This window comes from Leptodactylus fuscus, chromosome 2 (assembly GCF_031893055.1).
Source record: "Leptodactylus fuscus isolate aLepFus1 chromosome 2, aLepFus1.hap2, whole genome shotgun sequence".
NCBI lineage: Eukaryota > Metazoa > Chordata > Amphibia > Anura > Leptodactylidae > Leptodactylus > Leptodactylus fuscus.
In genome coordinates, this window is record NC_134266.1 from 156824601 (window position 1) to 156850321 (window position 25721).

General features: G+C 40.9%; 1 protein-coding gene across 2 annotated transcripts in view; it reads right to left on the reverse strand.

The window, feature by feature from the left end:
- Positions 1-1922: 1922 nt before the first annotated feature.
- Positions 1923-25721, reverse strand: part of RABEP1 (rabaptin, RAB GTPase binding effector protein 1) — a 52140-nt gene continuing 28341 nt past the window's right edge. Inside the window, exons 8-18 of one of the 2 annotated variants that reach the window (XM_075264881.1) lie at positions 24979-25098; positions 21013-21477; positions 20082-20186; positions 18630-18746; positions 15263-15361; positions 14979-15119; positions 10971-11160; positions 7135-7190; positions 5773-5871; positions 3743-3859; positions 1923-2297 (exon numbers count right to left, since the gene is read on the reverse strand). In XM_075264881.1, the coding sequence (XP_075120982.1) occupies positions 2196-2297; positions 3743-3859; positions 5773-5871; positions 7135-7190; positions 10971-11160; positions 14979-15119; positions 15263-15361; positions 18630-18746; positions 20082-20186; positions 21013-21477; positions 24979-25098 (1611 nt within the window). In that variant the 3' untranslated portion in view covers positions 1923-2195. Of the gene's footprint in view, positions 2298-3742; positions 3860-5772; positions 5872-7134; positions 7191-10958; positions 11161-14978; positions 15120-15262; positions 15362-18629; positions 18747-20081; positions 20187-21012; positions 21478-24978; positions 25099-25721 lie in introns of both variants that reach the window. The other variant, XM_075264880.1, reaches the window with a different exon arrangement.

Below are 25721 nucleotides of genomic sequence, written 5' to 3' on the forward strand. Positions count from 1 at the left end.
ATTACTCTGTCGTTTGCAATATGTATAAGCTCAGCCCACCACGTAGAGCCATTTCCATAATAGTAAGGACAGCGAGAAAGAACATTAGCTCTAACTTCCATTCATAGTAACAAAATGGCAATCTCATTAGAGTTCCCCTTCACAGAGGAAATGTGGGAATCCCTCAAGCCACAAAATGAAAATGGCAGTGCATCAGTTATGCACACTGGGATAGAGGAATAAACTCACCAGCACACCACTGAATTTTCACTGAAGCTGGCAAGCCATTCAACAATAGACATGTGCTGCTTGTTCCTATAAGTAGGGTTAATGTTTGCCACTTCTGTGTATGCCGGTTTAAATGTCTCAAATACTCCGCCTTTATTAGGCCCAAAGGTGTGTTGGACATTCTACCTGGTATTGCTACACTACTTCGTATGTAACGCTGTATACCTTCTGATTGGGTTTGCAGGGAGTCATGATTTGGGCAATATTACAATGATTATACTAGTATTAGGGAACTCTATAGATTCCCAAATATAATAAGAGATCCTCCATATCTTGCTTTGTAGGTTCACCACCCACAAGAACCTAATGGCTTTATCGTTTTGTCCACTGCTTGATCTGGAGCAATGTTAGGAATGTACCAAAACATTTGCAGATTATAAATATATATTTGCAAACGGTTACTAAAAGTGTCACAGAAAAATATATAACCTGCTTATTGTAATAACTGCTGTACAATCAGGCAAAACAATATAATGCAAGATCATGGAATGCAGCTACAAAAAAAAGTGAGTGTCAAAGACCGTGACTGAGACTCTGCCGCCAAACACAGCCCTTTAATTTAGGACACCAATGAAAGAGACTCTAGGTACAACAGTCTCTATATGTAATCCACATTGGCATAATTGAGCCATTGGAGTGACATATACAGGGTGTGATCAGAAGGTGGATCTTTATTTTAAAGAGTCTCTCTGGGGGATCAGATTTATTTATTTATTTATTTATTTTTTTGCCAAAACAAGATTGCAGGGTTAGGAGCCAAATTTCTGAAAGTGTCTTTATTGACCATAGCTGTCAATGACACCACAGCTTCCATTTTTCAAGAGCATGGTTAGTAATGAAAGTTGTGCTGTGACCTCATACTATGGGCAACAATGACAGACCATCTGCCGCATTTGTCGGGCTTGCAGCCGTCATGTGGATTCCAATGGAGCACTACAATGAGTGAACCTAAATACAGACAAAATGCAAACGTATGACATGAGCATTTACTATATATGTCGTACGAAACAAACATGACATGCAACAGACAGAATCACTGTTACTGCTGTACACATTAAACTGGCAGTGCATGCTGCAATATACAGAAAGAATTGGTTTTCATGTCTATTTACTGCACAACAGAATTATTAACAGACCACACCACTACTCGATGTCGAGTCCTTTATAAAACAGCATATTGCAACAGTATTGCTAATGTTCTTCACATGTGAATGCTCAGATTTCAATGCAGATGCCTCAGAACAGTAGAGCTGTGAATCAAAGCCCTGGCCTCCAGCGAGAGAGGAAGGAGTGCTGACCATTATATGTACACAGAATTTCTGCATCTGGATTTATGATTGGCTTAAGCCTTATATACACCACAACCTTTTTTGCCTGTTAATTTCTTGGATATCTTTGTGATCACTAAATTTCTATTCATAGGGTTCCAAAATGGCCATGAGAATGTAATCTTCAAAGTAAAACAATTCAATTACAGAAGGGCATTCACATCTAAGAGTGCACGATAAACCTTCCAAAGACGCGCCTGTGTGCTGCTACTAGATTTGTAAGGACTGGACTGGACGGGTGAAGCAGAATGTTGTATGTAAAGGCAGTCACAAATCCACCATATCATGGACTCTACTTTGCTTTTGATACCCAAAAATAAAATAAAAGACAAACTGCACATACTTTTATTATTGGTGAGACAGCACTGTTTAGTCAGAGAAAGCGACAAGTTTCATTAGTGTTCCTCATGAAAAGATTTTTCTCCTAGCTTTCAAGACACCTACCGCCAGAATGATTTACTCCCTTATACAGCGCTCTTATTCACATACCGCCACGTCCTCTGATCTGGGATAAGAGTTAAATAATAGTTAATTGTTACTATAAAGATGAGTTTAAAAAAAAACTCTGTTTCGACCATAGATCTGTGTGACACCGCAATGTCATGTCTCAGGAAGCTGATTAATGTCAGTCAGTTTTGTATCATTCAGGATAGCACGGATTGCCTCTATTGACTCGGTCTGCCGAATACGTTCCAGCTGCACCTGCGAAAAGACAGTAACTTTCAGTAACTTGGGTTTTATGTCACAAATGTAATGCCTTAAATATGCATACGATTTACATCATAACAATATACATGGAGCACTATACAGGATTACCAGAAATTCTACATTATGGGATACAGGATTATACAAACATCACTGTATTTTATACCAATAGTCCAAATTGTAGTATTGTCTTACTAAAGGTTTTGAATCTAGTTTATGGCTGCCCCTTAATAATGAACAGAAAATAGAATAAATAAATTTATATATAAAACAATTAGACTCAAAATTGAAAACAGATTACAAAAAATATTTCAGTATCTTGTTTTTTAGGCTAAGGCCCCATGTAGCCAAACACAGCAAATAAAACACGGCGGGAATGCATCACGCTCTCTATGAGCCAAAAGGAAAAGCAACTTTCATTTTGGTGAACATGGATTACAGAAACTGCTGCTTCCCTTCATGAAATCAATTCTTTGGCTGGTGGTGCAAAACTTGCTATTTGATAGAAGAAAAGTAAAGCTAAACTAAAATATAACTATTACAGATGAGCGAGTAGTGTTCGATCGAGTAGGTGTTCGATCGAATACTACGGTATTCGAAATACTTGTACTCGATCAAACACTACTAGCTGTTCGAAGTTTAAGGTTTGATGCAGAACCAGCGTTGATTGGCAGAATGCTATACATTCTGCCAATCAACGCTGGTTCTTCTCTTACCTTTCCGAAGTCTTCTCCGCACTGCGTCCCCGTGTCTTCTTCCGGGTGGAATTCACTCTGCCTAGGCATCCGGCCTAGGCAGAGCCGACTGCGCATGCGTGGGCATGCACGCGCATACACAGTCGGCTCTGCTCAAGCGTCGGGCCTGGGCAGAGCCGACTGTGCATGCGTGCATACCCGCGCATACGCAGTCGGCTCTGCCTAGGCCGGATGCCTAGGCAGAGTGAATTTCACCCGGAAGAAGACGCGGGGACCCTGCGCCGGGAGAAGACTTCAAGCAGAATCCAGCCCGACCGTCACTCGTGGACTTGGTAAGTAAGATTTTATCGAATTTTGCGTTCCCTCTGAAACGAGCATTTCCCCCCATAGACTATAATGGGGTTCGAAATCCATTCGAACAGTCGAACAGTGTGCGGCTGTTCGAATCGGATTTCGAACCTCGGACATTTTAGTGTTCGCTCATCTCTAATAACTATCTATAACAAACATAGAGATTGGTGTAGTATATTTTGAGTATGAGAACGCGTTGCAACTAGAGATGAATAGTACTCGCTCATCTCTAGTTGCAACTCAATAGGCTCTTTTCTATGTTATGCCTTACACTGGAAGTTATAAATTTTTGCTAAAATTATATTTCAAAAACTGCTGGTCAATAACTTTGATGTAACAAAATATTAGAAATGCAGATAGACTTTACAGCAATCTATAATATTCAAGTGATGTTACCTGCAGTGTTTGCGACAACTTTACAAAGTCTCTTTGCACTTGCTCACTAACATCTAGCTCGGTTTGTAGCCGCTGCGCTTTATTCTTTTCTTCAAAGAGTAGCTGTTCAAGGCTGGTCTGAACCAAGAAATAAGGTGTCAGTCATCAGAAGTAAAAGTCAGAAAGAAACTAACAGATAATTAATGTGATTGTCTAGTGAAGAAACAAAAAAAAAAAAACTATAAGCATATCAATTTAAAAAAAAATTAAAAAAAATTATATGCATCTCTGACCACGGTTATGGGTATGCCTAGTTGAGGCTCCAGATTGGAGTCAGAGGAGTCCCCAGGAGATGCAGGCCAGGCAGAGTCCCTTGAGATATGCATCTGTGACCGCATGGATGAATTCCTGCATAGCAGCAGCTATGGATATACCTAGTTGAGGCTCCAGATTGGTGTTAGACGCAGCCCCAGGAGAAGCAGGCTGTGCAGGGAGGGGACAAGGTTCCACCTGTCAGGGTGGAGCCAGAGCTGTAATCCATGTGGGGGAGGCCCAGAGGAAGGGGAGAGTTGCAGTGACCTGTGATTGGATATCCCAGTCCTTTAAGGAAGACGTTTTGAGAAGGACGGGGGAGCACTCAGAGGGGGGCCCGGAGCATACTGGCAGAGAAGAAAGTCCAGTAGTTCCACCACAGATAGTAGCTCTGGAGAGTCAGCTAAAGGCCAAGAAGGGAAAAGGTCTGTGAGGTGCTTACAGGCTTGGGTTGAAGCAGGGAGAGCAAAAGGCAGAGGCTGGCCGCAGAGCAACCAGAAATAATAGCAAGCACATGTGAAAAGAACTGGTGGCACCAGGAGGAGCCAAAGGGAGGAATGGCGCTGTAGTTTACCAGGGGTAGTTTACTAGATCATTGGCTAAAGTCCCACCACCGACTACTGGAGAGAAAACTGTGGAAAAAGGGTTCCCTATGGTGTTAAATCCGCCGTTTTCAAGCATCACAGGGTCACCTCTTCGTTGAGCCTCGCACATAGAAGTGGGGTCACCGGCATTCTGGCCAGCGATGGAGCAGAGGTAGCGGCTGAGTGACCCGTGAGGTGGTCTAACAAACCACAGCGCAAAGTGTCTGTGAAAGGGTATGGCCCAGAGTCAGAGCAGACTTCTTTTGTTATTCCTAGTGTTAGCCTCCTAGTGGCCTGGCGTATACCCCATGGTGCTGCGTATCTCAATGAATACAAAAAAAGGATTTTACAATTTTACAGTGACTACAAAAATTCATTTTTACTGGCTAAGTAATCCCTGATCTCCATTGATCTCGCCTTTTATGAAAAACCTTTTCTAAAGTGTGGAATCTATCAAGCCCTGAACACCAGAATTATGGCATACGAAATTAGCAAAATACAGTCTAACCTGTGTGTACACCAGATTTATCAAATGCAGCTTTTTAAAAAGTTGCAGACTCACTTCAGAAAGGGAGAGGTGTAGAACATGGGGTAAAATCCCAGTACCGTAGTTTCAATTAATTAAACATTGTGCAAAATTTTATAAATATGGTGCAAATTGCAGCAAAAATTCCCACGTATGTGTTGATACACTATGCCATTATGCCCCATTTAGAAGCCCATTTTTTGAGTCAATGGGGATAGACACGAAATAAGAGCTTCTCACTCTCTGACAGTCTTAGTCCAGTCATATATGCAAGAACTGGACCTGAGATTTTTTTTGTTCTTCAGTGGACGTCCATTCACTTTTAATAACTTGTAGAATATTAATAAGTGATGCTTAAGGAGGTTGTCCATGAGATAAGTGAGAAAAATGCATGTGATTTTATAGTAAAAGACCAACCCTTCTTAAAAAGCGCATTTTTTTTTTAATGTTGAAAATGTTTGTGTTTTTTGGGTTTTTTTTTTTTAAAGCGGTTTTGAACCTAAAACCAGAAATGGAGTTACAAATAAATAAATAACTGCATAAAAAAAAATTCACTAGTCCTTTAGGATCCTGGTTTTGGCTACATGTATCAGAAAGCCTTATGCCTTACTTAAAGGTTTAATCATTACCTTGCTTGAAGTCTCCTTTCTAAGCTGCTCTTCTAAAGAGGTTTTCAGTTCTTGAATATCCTCAAGTTCTTTTGTTTTTTGCTGCAAGGTGGATTCCAGCTGCAAGACAAACAGCATTCCAACTACTGTAAGTATATTCCAATATCATAATAAACAAGTTGCATTCAATTCTGCTGCTCTGAGAAATTAAGGCTAAGGCCCCATGTAATGTGCCTCAGCCAAAAGCGATGTGGGAAAAGACGCGGTGGTATCGCATTGCGGTTTTCACAGAAAGTCTTCATAGGTTTTCTCTGCATAAGATCTGCTTGAATTATACCTATAGGGAAACAGCCAGTGTTTCCATAGGTATAACTGACATGCTGCGATTTCCAATTGCAGTATGTTTTTTTCGCAAGGTTTGGATGGGATTCGCAGTTGACTGTAAAACGCTGTGTTTTTCTCTGCGGCGTTTCTGCCATGTGGTGCCCTGGCCTAAATCTCTCAACATTCCTTATTAACTCTAACTGCACAGAGCTTGCTTTTGGATTTGCATTCTATGAAGTGTAGTCTTCACACCTGGAACCATGTCAGGTACATACACAACAAATTTCTTAAATGGGGACGGGGAAGTTGCTGCCTGATCCTCCTCTGCTTTTCCTTCCTGATGTCTCATGTGATGAACAGGAATGATAAAGTGGAACCTCCTCTAAGGACTCAGAACAAGGTTAATCGGCGCTCCCCATCCTTTCATTTAAACATTTGGCCGCAGCAGTACTTGTGCCATAAATCTCCATCTGTTTGTGAATACTTGCAAGACATAATACTGGCATCCTGAGTAATTAAACTGAGTGCTAAAATACTGCAAATGTACTATTGGTGCCATCACTGATCACAGTTATTTGTGGTGTGTGTTGTACAAGACAGCTGGCATCTACTGCATATGGCACAGACTCAACTCTTGAGCACACATCATATTACTTCAGTGTATATGTACAATAATTATTCATAAGGATATGCCATAATTGTATAACACATTAAGGTCCCACCTATTTTGAGAATGAGGGTCCCTGACCTCGTTTCAAGACCACTAAGAATGGAGAGTTCACCAACCATGGGCAACTCTCAATTTATTTCGATGAAAGTTTATATTTTTGCACCAGCTGCAAAGTCAAGGAGCCCCAATCTTTAGACTGATGCAGGGCCTAGAGGTAGCACCCACATCTACCACACAAAATAAACCTTTATTCTGGAAATGTCCATTTAAGCAAAGATAAAAACATACTGTATGTACTAATAAGGCTATATTAAACATGAAAAGCTTTCAAGGGTGGTCCTTCAACAATACATATAGAAAACATTACAATAAGAAGATTAAATTCATACCTGCTCTTTTTCCGCTTTTATCCTGTCCAACTCAACCTTTAAACTTGATATTGATGCTGTAAGAATAGAAGCAAATGATCTGAGCATTGCAGAAAACTATGAAAAAATGTCCACTAAGGAGGTTTAATACGCTATACAATCTGACAGAAACTAAATGAAGGAATAAACTGATGAGGCTGAAATGGTTTTGAGATGACTTGTTTATGTATGGTTTTTGTGTTAGACTGTACTTGTATATGCAGTTAGAGCATACAAATCTGGCCCTATGGGCTACCTCTTTATAGGCCTTTTGATATCTGTGATCCTTTTTTCCTTCCCAATAATCCTGCTGTTTTATTCCTCATTTCCCACCCCCCCTTTTGTTAGTGGCTTCGCATATTTTCCTCCTGTATTTATCCTAAATAGTTATTTTTTTTTTAAAAATGAAGGAATTAATAATTATGACCATACACCGAGGTTTAACACTGGATCTCAATATAGTGAATAATGTTAAAAAAAAACTCGTTTTCACTTGAGTTAAAGGGATTCTACCATGAAAATCAAATTTTTTGTGACTAACACGTAGGAATAGCCTTAAGAAAAAGTCTATTCTTCTCCTACCTTTAGAAGTCTTCTCCGTGCCACCGTTCGGTAAAAATCCTGGTTTTCGTCGGTATGCAAATGAGTTCTCTCACAGCACTGGGGGCAGGCCCCAACACTCAAATAGCACTAGGGGCGTCCCCAATGTTGCGAGAGAACTCTCCAGTGATGTCTCCATCTTCAATAGGAATGTCCTCTTCACGCATCTTCTTCCGGTGCCGGGGGTCAAACTTCTAGGCCTCGGATAGAGCTGACTGCGCATGCCCACAGGCCACAACAAAATGGCTCCTTACTTACAATGTAAGCGGCCATTTTTCTTGTGGCTGCGGGCATGCCCAGTCGGCTCTACCTGAGGCCCGAGGTCTAGATGTTTGACCCCTGGCACTGGAAGAAGGCGCATGAAGACGTTCCTGAAGAAGATGGAGGTGGCACTGGAGAGTTCTCTCACAGCATTGGGGACGCCCCCAATGCTGTTTGAGCACTGGGGCCCGCCCCCCAGTGCTGCAAGAGAATTCATTTGCATACCGACGAAAACCGTGATTTTTACCGAACAGCAAGACATCTAAAGGTGGGAGAAGAATAGCCTTTCTTAAGGCTATTCCTACGTGTGATCCACAAAAAATTAAATTTTAATGGTAGAATCCCTTTAAATATCCAGTTAAACCATAAACAATATAATCTTCCAGACTAAAGGGAAATATGGACTAAATTGAGCATGGTCATGTCATTTGCAACTTTAGAAGAATGTCAGGTTAAGTCATTTAGAACCTACTCTGACTCAACATAAGAGAAATTCTCTGCTGAGAAGCACTGGTTTAAAGTTACAGAAATAAAGGTATTGGCTACTTTCTGTACAAACATCAAATTTGCCATAAAACATTTTTTTTTTATTAAGGCCAGGAAGCTCATTGCTTGCCACAACTGTATAATGCCAGAATCTCTACAGCCCACAAGTATAGTCCACTCTCATAGGAACAGTGGTGATAGTTCAGTAATTTACTCATGGCTACTTTCCTGGCTGTCCCGCGTCTCAGGCCACATCTAAACACAGAAGATTTTGCTACCTTCACTTATGCATGCATCTTCATTTTTACGATAAGACCACACCAAAACAAATACAAACAACAAAACATTTATACAGACAAAGGAAATCCAAATATTGGAGTACATAGCGAGATAAAATTCTTCATCTCTAGGTATGTCTGCAGCAAACAGGAGGTTAAAAAAAAAAAGTCATACCTTCTAAGATGTCTTTAACATGATCAGTGACAGGTAACGAAAACAAGAAAATAACAAAATAACCAAAATTAAGGTTATAGCATGAACGAAAACAAAGATTTTCTTCATTTTTTAAAACGTTTTATTATTTTATTTAATTTTTTTTTTTTTTTTTAAAAGGGGTTTTCCAAGCCTAAATGCATTTCTGATACAGATGATCTTATCCACAGGGTCCAGGTATTGGACTTCTATAGATGAGTTACTGATGACTTATCCTGTTGATAGGTTATGAAAAGTTATGATAAATGCATTTGTAGCCAGAAAAGAATTGCTGCAACGCTTTAACAGCCTAGTTTGAACCTTAAAGAGAACCTGTCAGATTTGGGACACTAAACCACACACAAGCCCTTATATACTGGGGGTTTAGTGTCCTAAATTGTCCTCTTACATCCATCCATTCTTGTATTTAAAATATATATACTTACCCAGAGATGAGTCTGATGAGTATCAATTCTACAGTGAAGCAGAGGACATACACCCTGGTTTTACTGCACATGCTAGAGGCATGACGCCTGCGCATTGAGGCCAAGGTGTACTTCTATGGCTTCAATGAAGAACTGCGCCAGCGCATAAAGAGTATAGCAGCAGAGTGAATATAAAGCTTTTCTTTATTTTTATTGCCGGCATGTTTGGCTTTAGAACAGGGCCTGTGGGTGGTTTAATTTCCCAAAGCGCCCTGACAGATTCCCTTTAAGGTTATAGCTACCCGTTTCATTTACTGATCTTAACTTTTGAATTTTTGCATCAACACAGGAAAGTAAGTGCTTTTGTTTTGTGTGACATGTTGTACTTCTAGTTGGCACCATTATGGAGTACAGATAATGTAAATGCTGGAGTCTGAATCCATAAGACGAGCGTTGGCCGTGCTGGAGCCTCTGCTAGACAGTTTCAGGGTGCTAATGGGTTGCTAACACATATGGTGCCTAATAACTTATCACAGGACTGCTATCTACGCATCATTACAGGTTCTGCTAGACTCAGGGTTTAGTAAGATATCGGTTTGCTTTATGGTGAAAACCATAATACACTGCAATACAGAAGTAATGATCAACGAGTAGACTGCATACACCAGTGCTACACTGGGACAAAAAAAATATTTCAAGGAAAAAAAAAAAAAAAAAAAAACAGAAACAAAAAGATAAGCTTACACATAGTCAGTAATGACCCCAACCTATAAAATTACCATATTTAACTCCAAGGTAAACACCATTAAAAAAAATTGTGCTTTTCGTTGCTTTTTGTCTGTGAAGCCTCCCAAAGAAATAAGTATAAACAATCAAAAAGTCTTATGAACCCCAAGGCTTTCCTGTTATGTGCCCCTGGTGAAGAGCTATCGGTGCCGTTACTGTAGCTTTTCACTGTCAGAAAGGCGTTTTTGACAATCTATGAGGAACACCCTCAACTCCTGACAGTAGAATCCATAGCACAGAGGGGGGTGTTCCCTACCGCCCAGTCATAACACTGAGCGGTGAAGAATGTCCCCCCTCCTGACACTACTCTTCCATAGACTAGTACTGGGGGAACATTCCTCACCGCGTAGCGTCATGGCTGGGCGGTAAGGAACGCCCCCTCTGACAGTGCGCTGAATTCAGTCCATAGCACTGTACTGTCAGCTTTCTTGTGGTATATAAAACGCCATGAGCCCGAGGATATGAAAGGTCCTCTTTAAAGTCCTGATCCTAAAAAGATTCTTCAACTTCAATTCCCAAATTTTTCTCTTTGTCATGTAGATGATTAAATTAAGATTTTTGACAAAAGGACTCAATCTTTGTAAATGCCTAAAGGAGTCTCTGTGCTTTGTGCTGTCCGCTTAGGGACCCCCGAATAGAATAGTGAACGCATTCAAAAACGGTTAGAGAAACCACACGGATCCTATAGACTATAATGGGATCCTTGTGTTTTCTGCGCGAATCATGCAGAGAGAAAAGTACGGCTATTTCAAAGCTTCCAGTTCTGGATAAGTAAACAATAATAGTTACCTATTTCCTCTTTACAATTCTCTATTTCAATTTGAAGTGTTTCTTCTATGTTTTCCTTCTGACATTGTTCAGCTTGAATTTGCTCTTTTAAGAAGAGAATTTCTGCTTTCAGCTTTTCTTCAAGATGGTCTGCTGCTGTACGGACGCTAATAATATCTTCACGGTATTTCAAAACTAACTCATGTAATTCCTAAAAACAGAAAAATAAAAATCAGCCTAAGGCTAAGTCCCAACAGAGAAACGTAGGTTTTTTTTGTTGTTGCAGATTTTGTGGCGGTTTTTTGAGCCAAAGCCAGGAGTGGATTGAGCAGAATGTAGAAGTATAAGAACTTCCTGGATTTTTCGCATCGTTTTTGGGGCCAGTCTTAGCTTTGACTCAAAAAACGAAGCAAAATCTGGAAGAAGAAGAAAAAAAAAAAAGCAAAAAGCTGCATATCCGCAACTTGGGGATTCAGCCTAAAACAAGATTTGCCAAAGAAAGAAAAAATACTGGCAAGCACCAAGACGACAAATGTGAATGTGCTAAAAAAAGCTAAATGCTGGTACTACATTTTACAGATTTAAAAACAATATACAAAAGGGAAATCAAATCAAGATCAATAAACTGACAGATCACAACCTTAGAGGAAGTATTTAATCACGTCACATGCCACTTAGGGCAATAGGCAGGAATGAAGGAGGGAACAGGATTGTAGAACTGCTCCCACAAGAGAAATAAGAGGGCTCCACCAATATTTATAGAGGACCTTTCACCTCCTGGGGCACATGCAGTGTTATACACTGCTAGAAAGCAGACAGTGTGCAGAATTCATCGCACTATTGGCTTCCACGTTCTGTGCCCCCGGTGAAGAGCTATCGGTGCCGTTACCGTAGCTCTTCACTGTCAGAAGGGTGTTTCGAACAGTCAGGAACGCCCTTCCTCACAGTAGCGTCTATAGTGCTGTTCTGTAAGACGGGGCGTTGCTTACACCCCTCCAGTACTAGTCTATGAACAAATACTATCAGGAGGGGAGGGAGGCATTCCTCACCACCCTCACAATACAGAGCAATAGACGCTGCTGTGAGGAAGGGCGTTCCTGACTGACTGTCCGAAACGCCCTTATGACAGTGAAGAGCTAGAGTACCATTGAATTCAACGGACTGTCAGCTTTCTAGTGGTGTATAAAACCGTATGTGCCTCAGGTGGTGAAAGGTCCTCTTTAAATATACAAATGTGTCAGCATTTTCTGCATGATCCTAAGATACAAATCCTTCGAAATCGAAATCTTGCAGAGAACAAAGGGTTAATTTACTGATTTTCCCCATTAGAGAAGCAGGTCTTAAAGTAACTTTAAAGGGATTCTACAAGAGATGAGTGAGTACTATTCGAAACTGCCGTTTCGAATAGCACGCTCCCATAGGAATAAATGGACGCAGCAGGCGCGCAGGGAGTTATTTTTTATTTATCTTACATAAATCCTTTTAATATACACCTAAAATCTCCTATTGGAAGATTTGCTTAAAGGGATTCTACCATTAAAATCAAATTTTTTGTTGGTCACACGTAGGAATAGCCTTAAGAAAGGCTATTCTTCTCCTACCTTTAGATGTCTTCTCCGCGCCACCGTTCGGTAGAAATCCCAGTTTTCGTTGATATGCAAATGAGTTCTCTTGTAGCACTGGGGGCGGTCCCCAGCGCTCAAACAGCACTGGGGGCATCCCCAATGCTGCGAGAGAACTCTCTCCAGCGCCGCCTCCATCTTCGTCAGCATCGGCCTCTTCATCTTCTGGCGCTGGGGTCACACTTGTACACCTGCGCAGTCGGCTCTGCCTCCGGGCTGCAGACAGAGGCGAGTGCACATGCCGACGGCCATGTTTTAGTGGCCACTTATGCGAGCATGCGCAGTACTCTTCTGTAGTTCTATGGAGTACAGAGCGTACTGCGCATGCTCGAGTAAGAGGCCACAAAAAAATGGCCGCCGGCATGTGCACTTGGCTCTGCCTGCGGCCCGGAGGCAGAGCTGACTGCGCAGGCGTACAAGTGTGACTCCAGCGCTGGAAGTGCTGCGAGAGAACTCATTTGCATACCAACCTAAAATTGATTTTTAACCGAATGGAGGGGCAAAGAAGACATCTAAAGGTAGGAGAAGAATAGCCCTTTTTTTTTTTTTTTTTTTAATAAATTCTTTATTTAAAGAAAACAGTAACAAGTACAACATGAAGGCAGGGTGAAGTCAGAGGCACCAGCCCCAGCCGCCCACAGCAAATAAGGAATAGCCTTTCTTAAGGCTATTCTGACGCATCACCTAGAAAAAAATGGCAGAATCCCTTTAATTTTTTTGTTTTTGTTTGCTGTTTTGCTAAATAATTTAAAAGGGGCTCTATCAGCAAAACCTAAAAAAGAATGATTCAGGGTGTGTCGTCTTCTTCTTCCACGCCTCCTCTTCCTCCGATGTCCTCGGGTCCCGTCCTCCTCCGGCGCTCGCTAACTGACATTGATTAAAAAAAATGGCCTGGGCGCATGCGCAGTAGCCGTAGTAGAAGCCGCATGCTACTGCGCATGCGCCCAGGCCATTTTTTTAATCAATGTCAGTTCGCGAGCGCCGGAGGAGGACGGGACCAGAGGACATCGGAGGAAGAAGAGGCGTGGATGAAGAAGACGGCGCACCCTGAATGCCTGCCCAGCGTGCACGATGCGTAAGTAGATCACATTCTTTTTTAGGGTATTATTTTAAAACGGGGGGGGGGGGATATCCATATCATACTCGCTCTCTATGGTATGTATCAATATAGCAAATACCAAAAGGAGAGGTGTCACTTCAAATAGCTGTATCTCCGGTTTTATGTAATCTAGAAAATTGTATTGTGTTTTTAAGTATAGACTTCTCTATTCTCTTTACAGCTAAACAAAAACAAAGAAATGGCAAGCTACAAACACAGTTGGATATATGATCTTTATATGCTGTACATACAAAATCACATTCCTGACTTGTTTTTAACTAGTGATTTCTACATTTCGGCAGCTGGAGCAGAATATGAAAGCCAAGATTGTAACCTTTCAAATGACAAGAGAAGCCCTTTCTTCTAGCTGGTATGAAAACAGGGGTCCAGCTATTTGAAGTGACAACACCCCACTTTGGCATTTGTTATCTGTCGATATACTGCCAATACAGGGTAAATATTGAGAACTTCAGAACTTGTTTTCTGCTAATAGAGGGTACAATTGGTTAACCAAGTATTTAATAAAAATGTTCATCAAAACCCTAATTATAAAACCCACAAGAAAAAAGTGTAACAATTACAGTTAAAAATGTGGTAGACAGAAAACAGCAGGTGGGTTTCTGCCACAGCCGATTGTCTAACAGCCATTAATGGGACTGTGATAAGGCGGGAATGGGGGGGGGGGGGGTGACGGAGCTAGAGGGACACAGGGAGATTTCTTTATACAGGTAGAGCTCGGACTTTTTCTTTCTTTTATACCTTAAAAATTATAATAGAAAGATCTGTATCTCCTTTACGTTTAGACCCACTTGTCTTACAAATACTGATGCAAAATACTGACGCAATTTAAATGATCTTACTCAGAATTCCACCTCAATTTCCGCCTGAAATCTGCCATATCCCTATTCATTTAATGGGAGGAAGTAGCTGATTTTTTTCTGTTAGCTGAAAAAAATATAAGCATTCTGCTTGTTCTTTTATGGATTCTTCCTGAGAACTCCCATCGAAAGTAATGGGAGGTGAAAAATACTTCTTTTCCGCTTCTCGTCCATTTCAATTGGAGTTCTTGAAGGACAAGCAGGATGCTTATTATTTCTGTTAGCTGAAAAGAAAATCAGCTACTGCCTCCCATTGAAATGAATGGGAAACAGATTACAGGCGGTATTTGAGGTGGATTCTGTCAAATTCCTATGTGTGAACAACCCCTTATAACTTTAATTGCAAATTAATGCCTGCAGGTGGAATATTCATGTAATGTCTACCAAAGACCTTTAGAAGACAGCTCTTCACATAGGAAACTCAAAATACCTCAATGGTATCAGGAAGGATGAAGTTTTCTGCTTGTTGGAGTGACACATGCAGACCATGCTTTCCTTGAAGACTCTCATTGTCCTTCTGTAACCTAGTCAACTCTTCAGAGACCTGTTCCCGAGACTGCATGAGAACAGCCTGAAAATAAGAGATTGCAAAGCCTTTACAATTTATTTGGTTCCTTAAGATCTTCAATGTAATGCTTGCTTACTATCTTGTGAGTTTGATAAAGAACTATAATGTTGCATTATATGAATGTTCAGATGATTTTATAGTATTACCATTTGCTCTTGAACACTTCTCTTAGCCAGAGAGAAAGCTTGTTGCAAGTCTGTAAGAAGAGCTTCTGAATCCTGAGCTCTCTGTGTAAGGATGGATATCTAAAAGAAAACACAAGCAAAAGAGTTACAATAAATAGGTAGCAAACATAATGCTAAAATGAGACTAAATGAGTCTTAGAATTTACACCCCATTTAAATTGAAGGGTGTAATAAAGGAACAGTGAGTAGTGTGTGCGTGTGTGTGTGGGGGGGGGGGGAGAACACAGGAACATTAAGCCAATGTGGGGAGTAATAAAAGTAAACCATGTTGGTGGTTGGAGGTTTGAGGGGTGTAATGGAGGAACAGCGAGCCATGGAAATGGGGGGACGTGTATAATTGAGTATGGTGGTCCACCAGGAGGTATAGTGAGCCTCAATGTGATTACTGGAGAAGAGAATTATGATGAACAAATTTTGTGACCACTTTGAGAGGTAGGGGATAATATCACTCCTTAACGAGAGATTACCTTCACAGGCGTATGGAGATTTACAAAACCTTTTTCGCTCCACTTGGGGATTTTGGGAAAAATATGCAAATCTGTTTTCCAAGATGTAAATAGGAAAACAGTGCCTCTGCTTGCTGCTCTCTAGAGGCAGCCCCCTTAAATATTATGCATGACTTTGTGAGCCTGAGTGGGAATAGTAAGGTCACATAGTGGTAGCTGCAAGCTGCATCTGAAATCCTGTCCAAATGCAGCTGCCAATAATTTCTCATGCACATAATGTGAATTTTTGCCTGCGTGAAATCAAGCTATGGTGCAGGTTTTAAAATCTGTAGAATGTCAATTTTCTTTTTCTTTCCAGCACAGATTTACAATAGCTTCAAAATCTGAATGTAAAAATCCACATGTATGGATGATGTATAAAAAATAATAAAAATCTGTGCCAGTTAGAGCGAATTTCTGTGCTTATAGATAGATTTCCTGCATGTAAATCCTGATCATGCGCATGTAGCCTGTAATGAAAGGCTTACTTATACATACTTGTCAGTGAATTATATTGTTGATGTGTGTGTATATGTAGAGTTTATGATGTATTCAAGAGGAAGATATCATTATCTGATGATCCCAATGTTACTCGTCATCACAGGAAAACCTCTGTCTGTGAAGGCATTGCCTTTGTCTGCAAACTTACAACACATATCAGGCTTTATGGCCTATGACCAGGATGTTACCAGAGATAAAGAAGATTGTAAATATAAGACATACAAACTTCTTTCTGGACATCGGAAAAGGAGGAAGGAAGAGGTTTCTCAGATTCAGTTGATGACAAAGTACAAACATTTCAACCCCATCCCACACATGAACGGACAGGGTATAGGGATCATGAACAAGGGGGTGTCTTTGAAACATGAGACAAGTCCTCACATTATAAAAATGGAGCCAACAAACGGCTGGGTAGTGACTATCATTCTTCTAAAGCTTGCAAGTGACTTGTAAAATTTCCCTTTTTATTGTATACCTGTTTGTGTGTTTGTCACCTTTTGTTTTGCCTCTTAGTAAGCACTACATATCAATTGCCTTTTAGGCTAAAGCCTCACGTAGCGGGCCACAGCAAAAAAGCACTGTGGAAATAACTGTGACGGCACCGCATTAAAGTCACATTAATGTCTACAGTGACTTCCTCTATGGACTTTCTGCTTCCATTATATCTATAGAGAATCCACTGGCTTATAATTGACATGCTGAGATTTCCAAAACTGCGAAGGTTATTCCTTTCTATAGAGATAGATTTTTTTATTTTTTTTTAATTACCTTTAGCGTTTTAAGACAGTTTAAAAAATAAATAAATAGAACCAAAATATATTAAAATAATACATTATATATATTTATTGTCTGCAAATTCCTTTTAATGGTTTATATCCATGTTGGCAAATCTATAGCACACATGCCAGAGGGGGCACTCAGAGTCCACTGTGCTGGCACATGCGCCGTTGCCCGGATAACTTACTAACAGGGAATCTAAATGGGGTAAAAATTGAGAATAGAGGGAGCGCTACTGAGTGGAGAGTGAGTCCAAGTGTTAATTGTTAATGTCACTTTATTGGTTCCAATGACAGAAGATAAAATGATAAGCTATGCGTTTCGACGCTGGTCAAGCGTCTTCTTCAGGCCAATGTGTATTCCACTGTCAGAGCGTGGGAACCTATTCAACAGGGAATCAGGTACAGCTTCTTTCAGTTGTATGTGCAATTGGACATACAGCTGAAAGCTGTTAATGTAGGCTGAAGGTCCGTGGCTTACACTGACTGCAGAATGTGACCTCTGCCCCAATGCACTGATGTCATTCATCAGCGCCTGCAGTCAGAAGGAGGACGTCTCCGAGCTGCTCGTCGTGGAACTTGAGGTAAGTATAACACTGTGGAAGGTGTGTGTGTGCTGCAGAGCAATAATACTGTGTGGGGGTGCCTACTGTGGAGCATATATTACTGTTGGGGGGCAAAGTGCTGCATATAATACTGTGTGGGGGCCCAAGGTGAGCATATAATACTGTGTGTGGGTCAAAGTGGTGCATATAATACTGTTTGGGGCCCAAAGGTAGCATATAATACTGTGTTGGGGCAACTGTGGAGCGTATAATCCCGAGGGGGCCCATTGTGTGGGGATACTGTGGAGCATATAATACTGGGAAAGGGGTGCATAAAATACTCTGTGGGGGCCCAAAGTGAGCAATTAATACTGTGTGGGGGCCCACTGTGGAGCATTAAATGCTGTGTGGGGGGCCTACTATGGAGCATATAATAATGTACAGGGGCCCACTATGGAGCATATAATAATGTACAGGGGCCACTGTGAAGCATATAATACTGTGTGGAGGCCATTGTGGAGTGCATTGTACTGTGTGGGGGCCACTATGGAGCATATAATACTGAGTGGGGGCCACTGTGGAGCACATTGTACAGCCTGGGTACCACTATGGAGTAGATTGTACAGTGTGAGGGCCACTGTGGGACACATTGTACTGCGTGGGGGCCACTGAGGGGCAGAATGTACTGCATGGGGGAATACAGTATCTGTTTTGTAGCAGATGTGCTATTAGTACAGGCTGTAATAACATTGCATGGTCACTATAAAACAGATCCTGTGCAATGTACTACAGATCCTGTGCAATGCACACTATCATCCTTCAGTACAAAGTTGTTTGTATCATTGAAAGCTCAGTAAAGCCCCATCCACACAAATGTATTCTGAGGGTCTATAGCTGTCTACAAGTGTGGATCCAGACAGTGTTAAAGTTAAATTGCTGTGTTGGCACTTTGCGATAATTTAGTGGGTTGCGGGTTGCAGTTTGGACACTCGGTCTCTAAAAGGTTTGCCAACACACATACCTGATTAGTTGTTTCCTCTGTATTTTGTTTCATGTAGTCCTCAAGTTCTTGTTTTTCTTTCAAGGTTTTCTCAAACTGGTCATTTGCTTGTCTCAGCATCACTTGGAGCTTTTTCACCTGTCAAAAACAAAAGCAATGTTTTCAAAATAAATAAATAAATAAATAAATAAAACAAAGAACGTAGGTCAATGCCGCCAGAGCCTGTATCCCGGCGCTCTGGAAATCGCCCAACCTACCTTCTCTCCTCCACTGGATCTGTAAAGTGGAGGAAATTCAGGGCATGGAGAATCTCACCATGTACCTCAAGATTCTCTTCCAGGGCACTCAGATATATAGAGACCTGATGAGTTAGCCAGTTGGCCAGTGGACAAGGGTCGGGGTTACTTGCTTTGCTTCCCTCTTCCCCCCTTACTATCTTCTTTTCACACTATTTTTTTTCTTTTCTCTTTTTCTTTCCCTCCTCTCTTTCTTTTCACCTTTAGGATGTGATTCACCTGTTGTGTTCTTGTCTCACTGCACTGCTGTTGTTCCCTGTTACCTGCCATGTTTGCAAGCCTGTGCTGTTCTGGCCTGCTTGTTTTTGAATTGTTTGTTTGATTTATTGGGAAGGTTACCTGCCTGACTGCACTGTGTCAGCTGTAAAGCGTATGAGGAGAAGGGATAATGTTATTGAGTTGTTTTTCAGGGGTTAACCTAGGCCTCTTAATTCCAGTGAAGGGAAAACTATTGCATTCCAAAACAGTTTTGGAAGGCATTTTTCATGACTGTGCTCCATCCAGTGCACAAAGCAAGGTCCATAAAGGCATGGTTGTATGAATTTGGCCTCTACAGAACCCTGACCTCACCACATCAAACACCTCTGGGATGAACTAGAATGGAGATTGTGAACCAGGTTCAAATCCTGCCAAGGGCAACATCTGCAAGGAGTTTGTATGTTCTCCCCGTGTTTGCTTGTGTTTCCTCCGGGTACTCCGGTTTACTCCCACACACCAAAGACATACTGATAGGGAATGTAGATTGTGAGCCCTGTATGGGACAGTGACTGACAATATCTGTAAAGCGCTGCGGAATATGATGGCGCTAAGTAAGCATAATAAATAAATAAATAAATAAATAATAAAGCAGACCCTGTCATCCAACAACAGTGGTTGGTTTCACAAATGCACTTCTGGATTAATAGGTACAAACTCCCCAGAGACACTCCAAAATTTTGTGGCAAGCTTCCCCAGAGTGGTGTTGGGAGCAGACCAACTTCATAATATTGCCATGGATTCACAATGGGATGCCATTAAAGCTCCTGTAGGTGTAATGTATACGTGTTCCAATACTTTTGCTCATATAATATAGTTCAGAAGTGTCTGCAGAAAATACATCTGCATGATGCAAAATTACTACTCATGAATATCTGGTAAAGCAATTGCAAAGTTTGCTTGTGAGTGAACTTGAACTCACTTGATCCCTAGTTTCCGCCTCCTGCGTCTGGATCCCTTGCAGCTGCTTTTCGTAATTAGAACACATATCACAGCGTCTTCCCAGCTTGTTACCCGCTGTTTGCACCTAAAACACATTGCATAAGACTAGTGACATGTGAAAATGGCAAAATGATTACATACTGCATTATCCGCTACAAATACAAACAGTACAGCGTGCATCTCACTGTTCTAAAAACCAAATATGGCAGGTCTAACCAGATATCATTAGGTTCTATTCAGATCACATTTAATACATCCAGTTAACGGATGCAAAAAAAGGGATGCCATCAGTTTACACAGACATTAAAAAAAAGCACATTCCTGTTGTTTTGCCCCTTAGGTTTCTAACTGTGCATGTGAATGGGTTAATAACAGAGTCTGACATGGAAATGACATACTTAACCTGCCTACTACAGATGAGATACTTTACAACTAAGTGCTTGATGTGTTTATAGATGTAAGTGACAACCTCTGATGTCTATACTGTAGCTTGTTACAAGCTATATTTTGTTAATATTTTTAATAAAAGGATAATTTAAAAGAAGAGTGCCAACTTAAAGGATTTTCATATACCGATCATCTATCTTTAGGCTAAGACATCAATGTTAAATTGGTAGGGGTCCAACATCCACCCATGAGACGATGTGAACAGTGGGGGTGTTGGAAAACAGAGTACAGTCGCAAAAGAAGACAACTTTGTACACGGTTTAGTGGTCAAGCCAGAGTACTGCAGTGTATCTCCTACTCACTTGAATGAGAGTTGAGCTGTAGTCACCCAGCTCAGTGACTAGACCGTATACAGAACTTTCTGCTTCTGGCATCAAGTGTTTCTTGGTCGATTTTGGAACATTCCTTTAATTTTGATGTTTTGTTTTGTAAACTCAGTAGCCTACACAAACACATAATTTTACCTCTTTCTGCAGTAAATTCCACTCTGTCTCGCTGACCAGACGATAACCAGAAGGAGGCACATACGCACTCTCCATAATCTGAGTGACACTTGAAAGAAGTGAAGCTGTCTCCTCCTGCTCTGGAGTCATGGCTTTGATTGCTTTCTCCTGATCTTTGGTTAGCATGAATCCACTTGGCATGTGCAAAGATCCAAGGGAAGAAGTATCAAAATTCTCAGACACAGAATCAGCTCCAACTAATGGGCCAAAATCAGATTCATCAAGATTCCCAGCTGATTTGGCTTTATTATTATAGCCCAGAGTTTTTGCCTGCATCTGTCCAGATGTACCTAGACTGTCTGTAGACTGTGCTCTTCGAAGTCCATCTTTAAATAAGTCCTCTTGTTTACCAAACCCTTCTCCTTCATGTAATGCCAAGTCAGTATCTAAGGAATGGATTGAGCCATGAGAACTATTCAAGAGACCCTAAAAAAAACACAGTAAACATAATTGTTATTCTATGACACAATACCATGCTTACATGCAAAAATATTCTCTATAACAAGTTGTATAATTGTGAAAATACATTGATTTAATTATTTTCAACAGAACCATGTATGAGGCAGAAATCATAACATTTACTCTTGGTTTGCAGCTTACTTTTCCTCCTCGGTGCGACCAGATATTAAAAGGGTTAGAGATGAGCGAACACTGTTCGGATCAGCTGATCCGAACAGCACGCACCCATAGAAATGAATGGAAGCACCTGTGACGCCGGCCGGCCGCCGGCAAAGTCAGCGTCACAGGTGCTTCCATTCATTTCTATGGGTGCGTGCTGTTCGGATCGGCTGATCGCTCATCTCTAAAAAGGGTTACCTAGGATTAAAGTTTTTAAGGTCATAAATACCTGAGAGCAGGAAGGGGGGGAGGTGGCGACAGCTAGACCAATGAGCTGTATAGAACCACTTCCGGCTCTCATCCTATACACAAGTGAGCAGCAGAAAGAATGGGCAACTCCTGAGGATAGGCCATAAAAACCTCAACCCTGAACAACCCTTTTAAAGTCTATAGCAGTATTTTCCACCCATTTCAGTCTCAGCGTACCCCTGGGAAAAGAAAAAATCCACAGGGATCACCTAACAAATAATATTTATCAAAAGTGGCCCCCATACCATAGAATGAAATGGCTGTCCAGTGGCAAGATGGCAGATACAGTTGGTATCAGTACATGCTGCCACCTTGTCATCAAAGTGCAAGGCACCCTGGTTGGGAATCAGTGGTCTATAGAGATGGCATTTTGCCATTTCTAACAAACTTTAGATGTTTTTTTGTGATGTTTTGATGCAGACCACAGTCCAAAGCTGCATTCACAATTCTGCAGACTTCAGAGAGTTGGTCTTTACAAAAGACATCAAGTCAGGAGGCACAGAAACTGTTCCAATGTATTATGGTTCAACTAAGCTACTAATGTGTCCATCTAGAAGCTTGTCTAGTCTTTCTACCAGCCTGAGAAGCTGTGGATTTAGTCCTGGACGATAATACCAGATGTATTATAGTCCATGAGTATGTATCGGTATGAGATAAAAGAAGCAATATATTAACCAAGTGCCTTAACCATTTCACTGCAATTTCCAAAATATAAAACGAAAAAACAAGTTCTCAGTACTGATATAATCAGCCATATTCTAGCTACTTATAAATGAATATTAGGCTCTGTTCAGAGGAGTTATGGTAATAAATAGAGATGAGTGAATAGTATTTGAAACTCTAGTTTTGAATACCTCGCTCCCATAGAAATGAATGGAAGCGGCCGAACACCAAGGGGTTAAGCGCCGGCCGCTTCCATTCATTCTTATGGAGCGAGGTATTCGAAACTAGAGTTTCAAATACTATTCACTCATCTCTAGTAATAAATACAAAATGACATAGGAAGAGCTTATCTAGAGGTGTTTAAGTGACCAACATAGACTAGTACTGTAGTTCCTTAAAAAATATACCCTAAAATAATGCACTTCTTCTTAAGAAAATCTGTCATAAAAGAAAGGAACAACTTCACCACAAGAGTAGTCATGTATGATAAAATAAGCTATTGTACCAAGCTGCCTTCTGTACAGGAATTATAATTACTGTAATATAATAAATTATAGCATTGCCTCAAAGAACGGTTAAAAACAATATTCTTTATTTCTGTTACTAACTAAAACCATATAGTGAAAAGAGCCAACCCACTCTCCTATCAGGCATTGAGCGAGCATGTATTCATTGCAGTGACTAAACACCAGCAGGGGGCACCTATTTTTTAATTTTTCTTATTACTACTATTATTCCTACACACACTGTCTCAATATACTCCCCTGTTACTCACTCCGGCCCTCACTCATAACATTGGCTAACTTAAAGGGTCTCTATCATTTGGAAAAGTCATTTTTAGCTAAGCACATCCTTGCATATCCTGTAGAAAGGCTATTCCACAACTACCTTTTGTGTGTAAATTGCCTCAGTAGTTTTTGAATAAGTCTGTTTTTATTCATATGCTAATTAGCCTCCACCATGCACTCCGGAAGTGTCTGTGATCACCGTCTGCTATTCTTTATGTGTGTGAGAGCAGGGAGATGAGTCATCAGCAGTAGCAGCCTCTCTGCTCTCACACACATAGAGAATAGCAGAGAGGGTGCACAATGAGACTTCCGGAGTGCACAGACAGTGACTAACCACCAGCAGGGAGCACCTATTTTACACTGCCATCCAAGGTGCCTCTGTATGGTCCTTGTTCCTCACTCATTAAACTAACTGTGCTACAGTTCATAGCATCATCAGGGGTATAAAAACTGTCTGGGTCAATTTCAGCCTACACATTTTATATAGCATCTGGCAGTATGACAGTCTGTATAGCAAGGCAGCCATGGTATGACTAGCCTCTAGTGCAGATTTATATATCTCATTGCCCCCTCTTCTGATTACCTCACCAGGGAGTGCCCAGTCAGGGCATCATCCCACTACAGCCTCTGACTGGAAACATGCCCCCTACTGTGACTGGAGGGAAAAAATCATGTACCACAGTGGCATCCTGCTGTGGAAACCTTCACAGCCTCAGATAAGTAAGTGGATGAGACACAGGCCATGCACATGTGAACATGGCACATAACACAAATAATACAATCATCCCTTATCTTGCTTTGCTCCTGATAACAACCACCCAAGGAGGAAAAAAAAACAAATCTAAATCAACCACTGTGTCATATGCTATTCTTCCTAGTACATAACCTAGATACTCCCAAACATATTGAATCCCTCCAACATATACAGTTTAATAAATCGATCAAGCACTAGGTCCGGCAGTTAATAAAGTTCTTTAAGGGGTTTTCCATTTTCAGAAAATACATTTTATTGCTTATACAGTATTATATCATTTTCCAGTATACTTTCTGTATTAATTCCTTGCATTCAAAACTCTTCTTGCAGTGATTTATTGTTTACTTCCAGTGGATAAAGATCAGTCCATGGTCATGTGATGGACACACGGGTGCACATTAGAATCGCAAAGAGCAAATTTTAGGACAGTTGGTATTGAGTGAGAAACAGGGAACATACAGAGGCACCTTGGCTGGCAATGTAAATAGGTGCCCCCTGTAGGTGTTAAATCATTCTGCAATGAATAAATGCTCGCTTAGAGGGTGAATTTTAGGTTAGTCAGTCTTATGAGTGAGGCCCAAAGTGAGGAACAGGGAGTATATGGAGACAGCGTGTATAGGAATAAATATTTTTTAAAAAAAGCACCCCCTGTTGGTGGTTAGTCACTCTGTGATGAATAAATGCTCACTCAGTCCCTGATAGAGTGGGTTGGCGCTCATAGCTCTTTTTACTATATGGTTTTAGAAGGTAACAAAAGCTACTGATTTTAACCGTCCATACTTTGATTTAGTTGGGAATGGTTGCTTGTTTTGTATAAATATAATAAATGATAGATTGAAAAAAGATAAGAATAACCTCTTGGCTGTGGAGATTTGGAAGCACTTCATTGTGAGCCACTGCTCCAAGCACGCTTGTCTCCTCTTCTTCTTTTTGCGTTCTTTCCTTTCGGTTACGATTTCTTTCCTCGTCTTCCTCCTGAATAAAAAGACAACTTAATTATGCAGCCAAAGTAATTATACCTCATTATATCATATATACGTTAATAATGAAAGGTGTTGTGTGTAGCCATTATAGCGTGTGGGGGACAGCGGGGGCTTGACTCATCACGTATTCGCAATGCAACAGACGTCAGAGGGAGAGGGAGAATATTGCAATAAAAGGGATCTGAATTCTATTTTATCCCACTGATGGTCTCTAACCTACTTCATTCAGACTCCACACAAACACAATCAACTCCAATAACAATACGCTACAGCCACAGAAAATTGATCCTAATGGCCTCTTCAAGGATAGGCCATCCTTATCAGATTGGTCAGGGTCTGATGCCCAGACCCTGTCCCAATCATCTGTTTAGGCCACCAGAAACCATACAATAGATATAGAGCCAGAAGCAGCCTGCTCCTGTTCAAGTGAGGTTGCAGTTCCAGGCAATACCACTACACTGCACGTAGATTAGCACATATGAAATACCAGTTTTAATAAATGTCCCCCATAGTGACCAACATGGAAGGACCCACTGCATATGCCTTATTGGGGAAGTGGCAGGAAACAGGTTCCTGAATAACATATCCCTCATAAATAAGAGTTTAGAGCCTGAA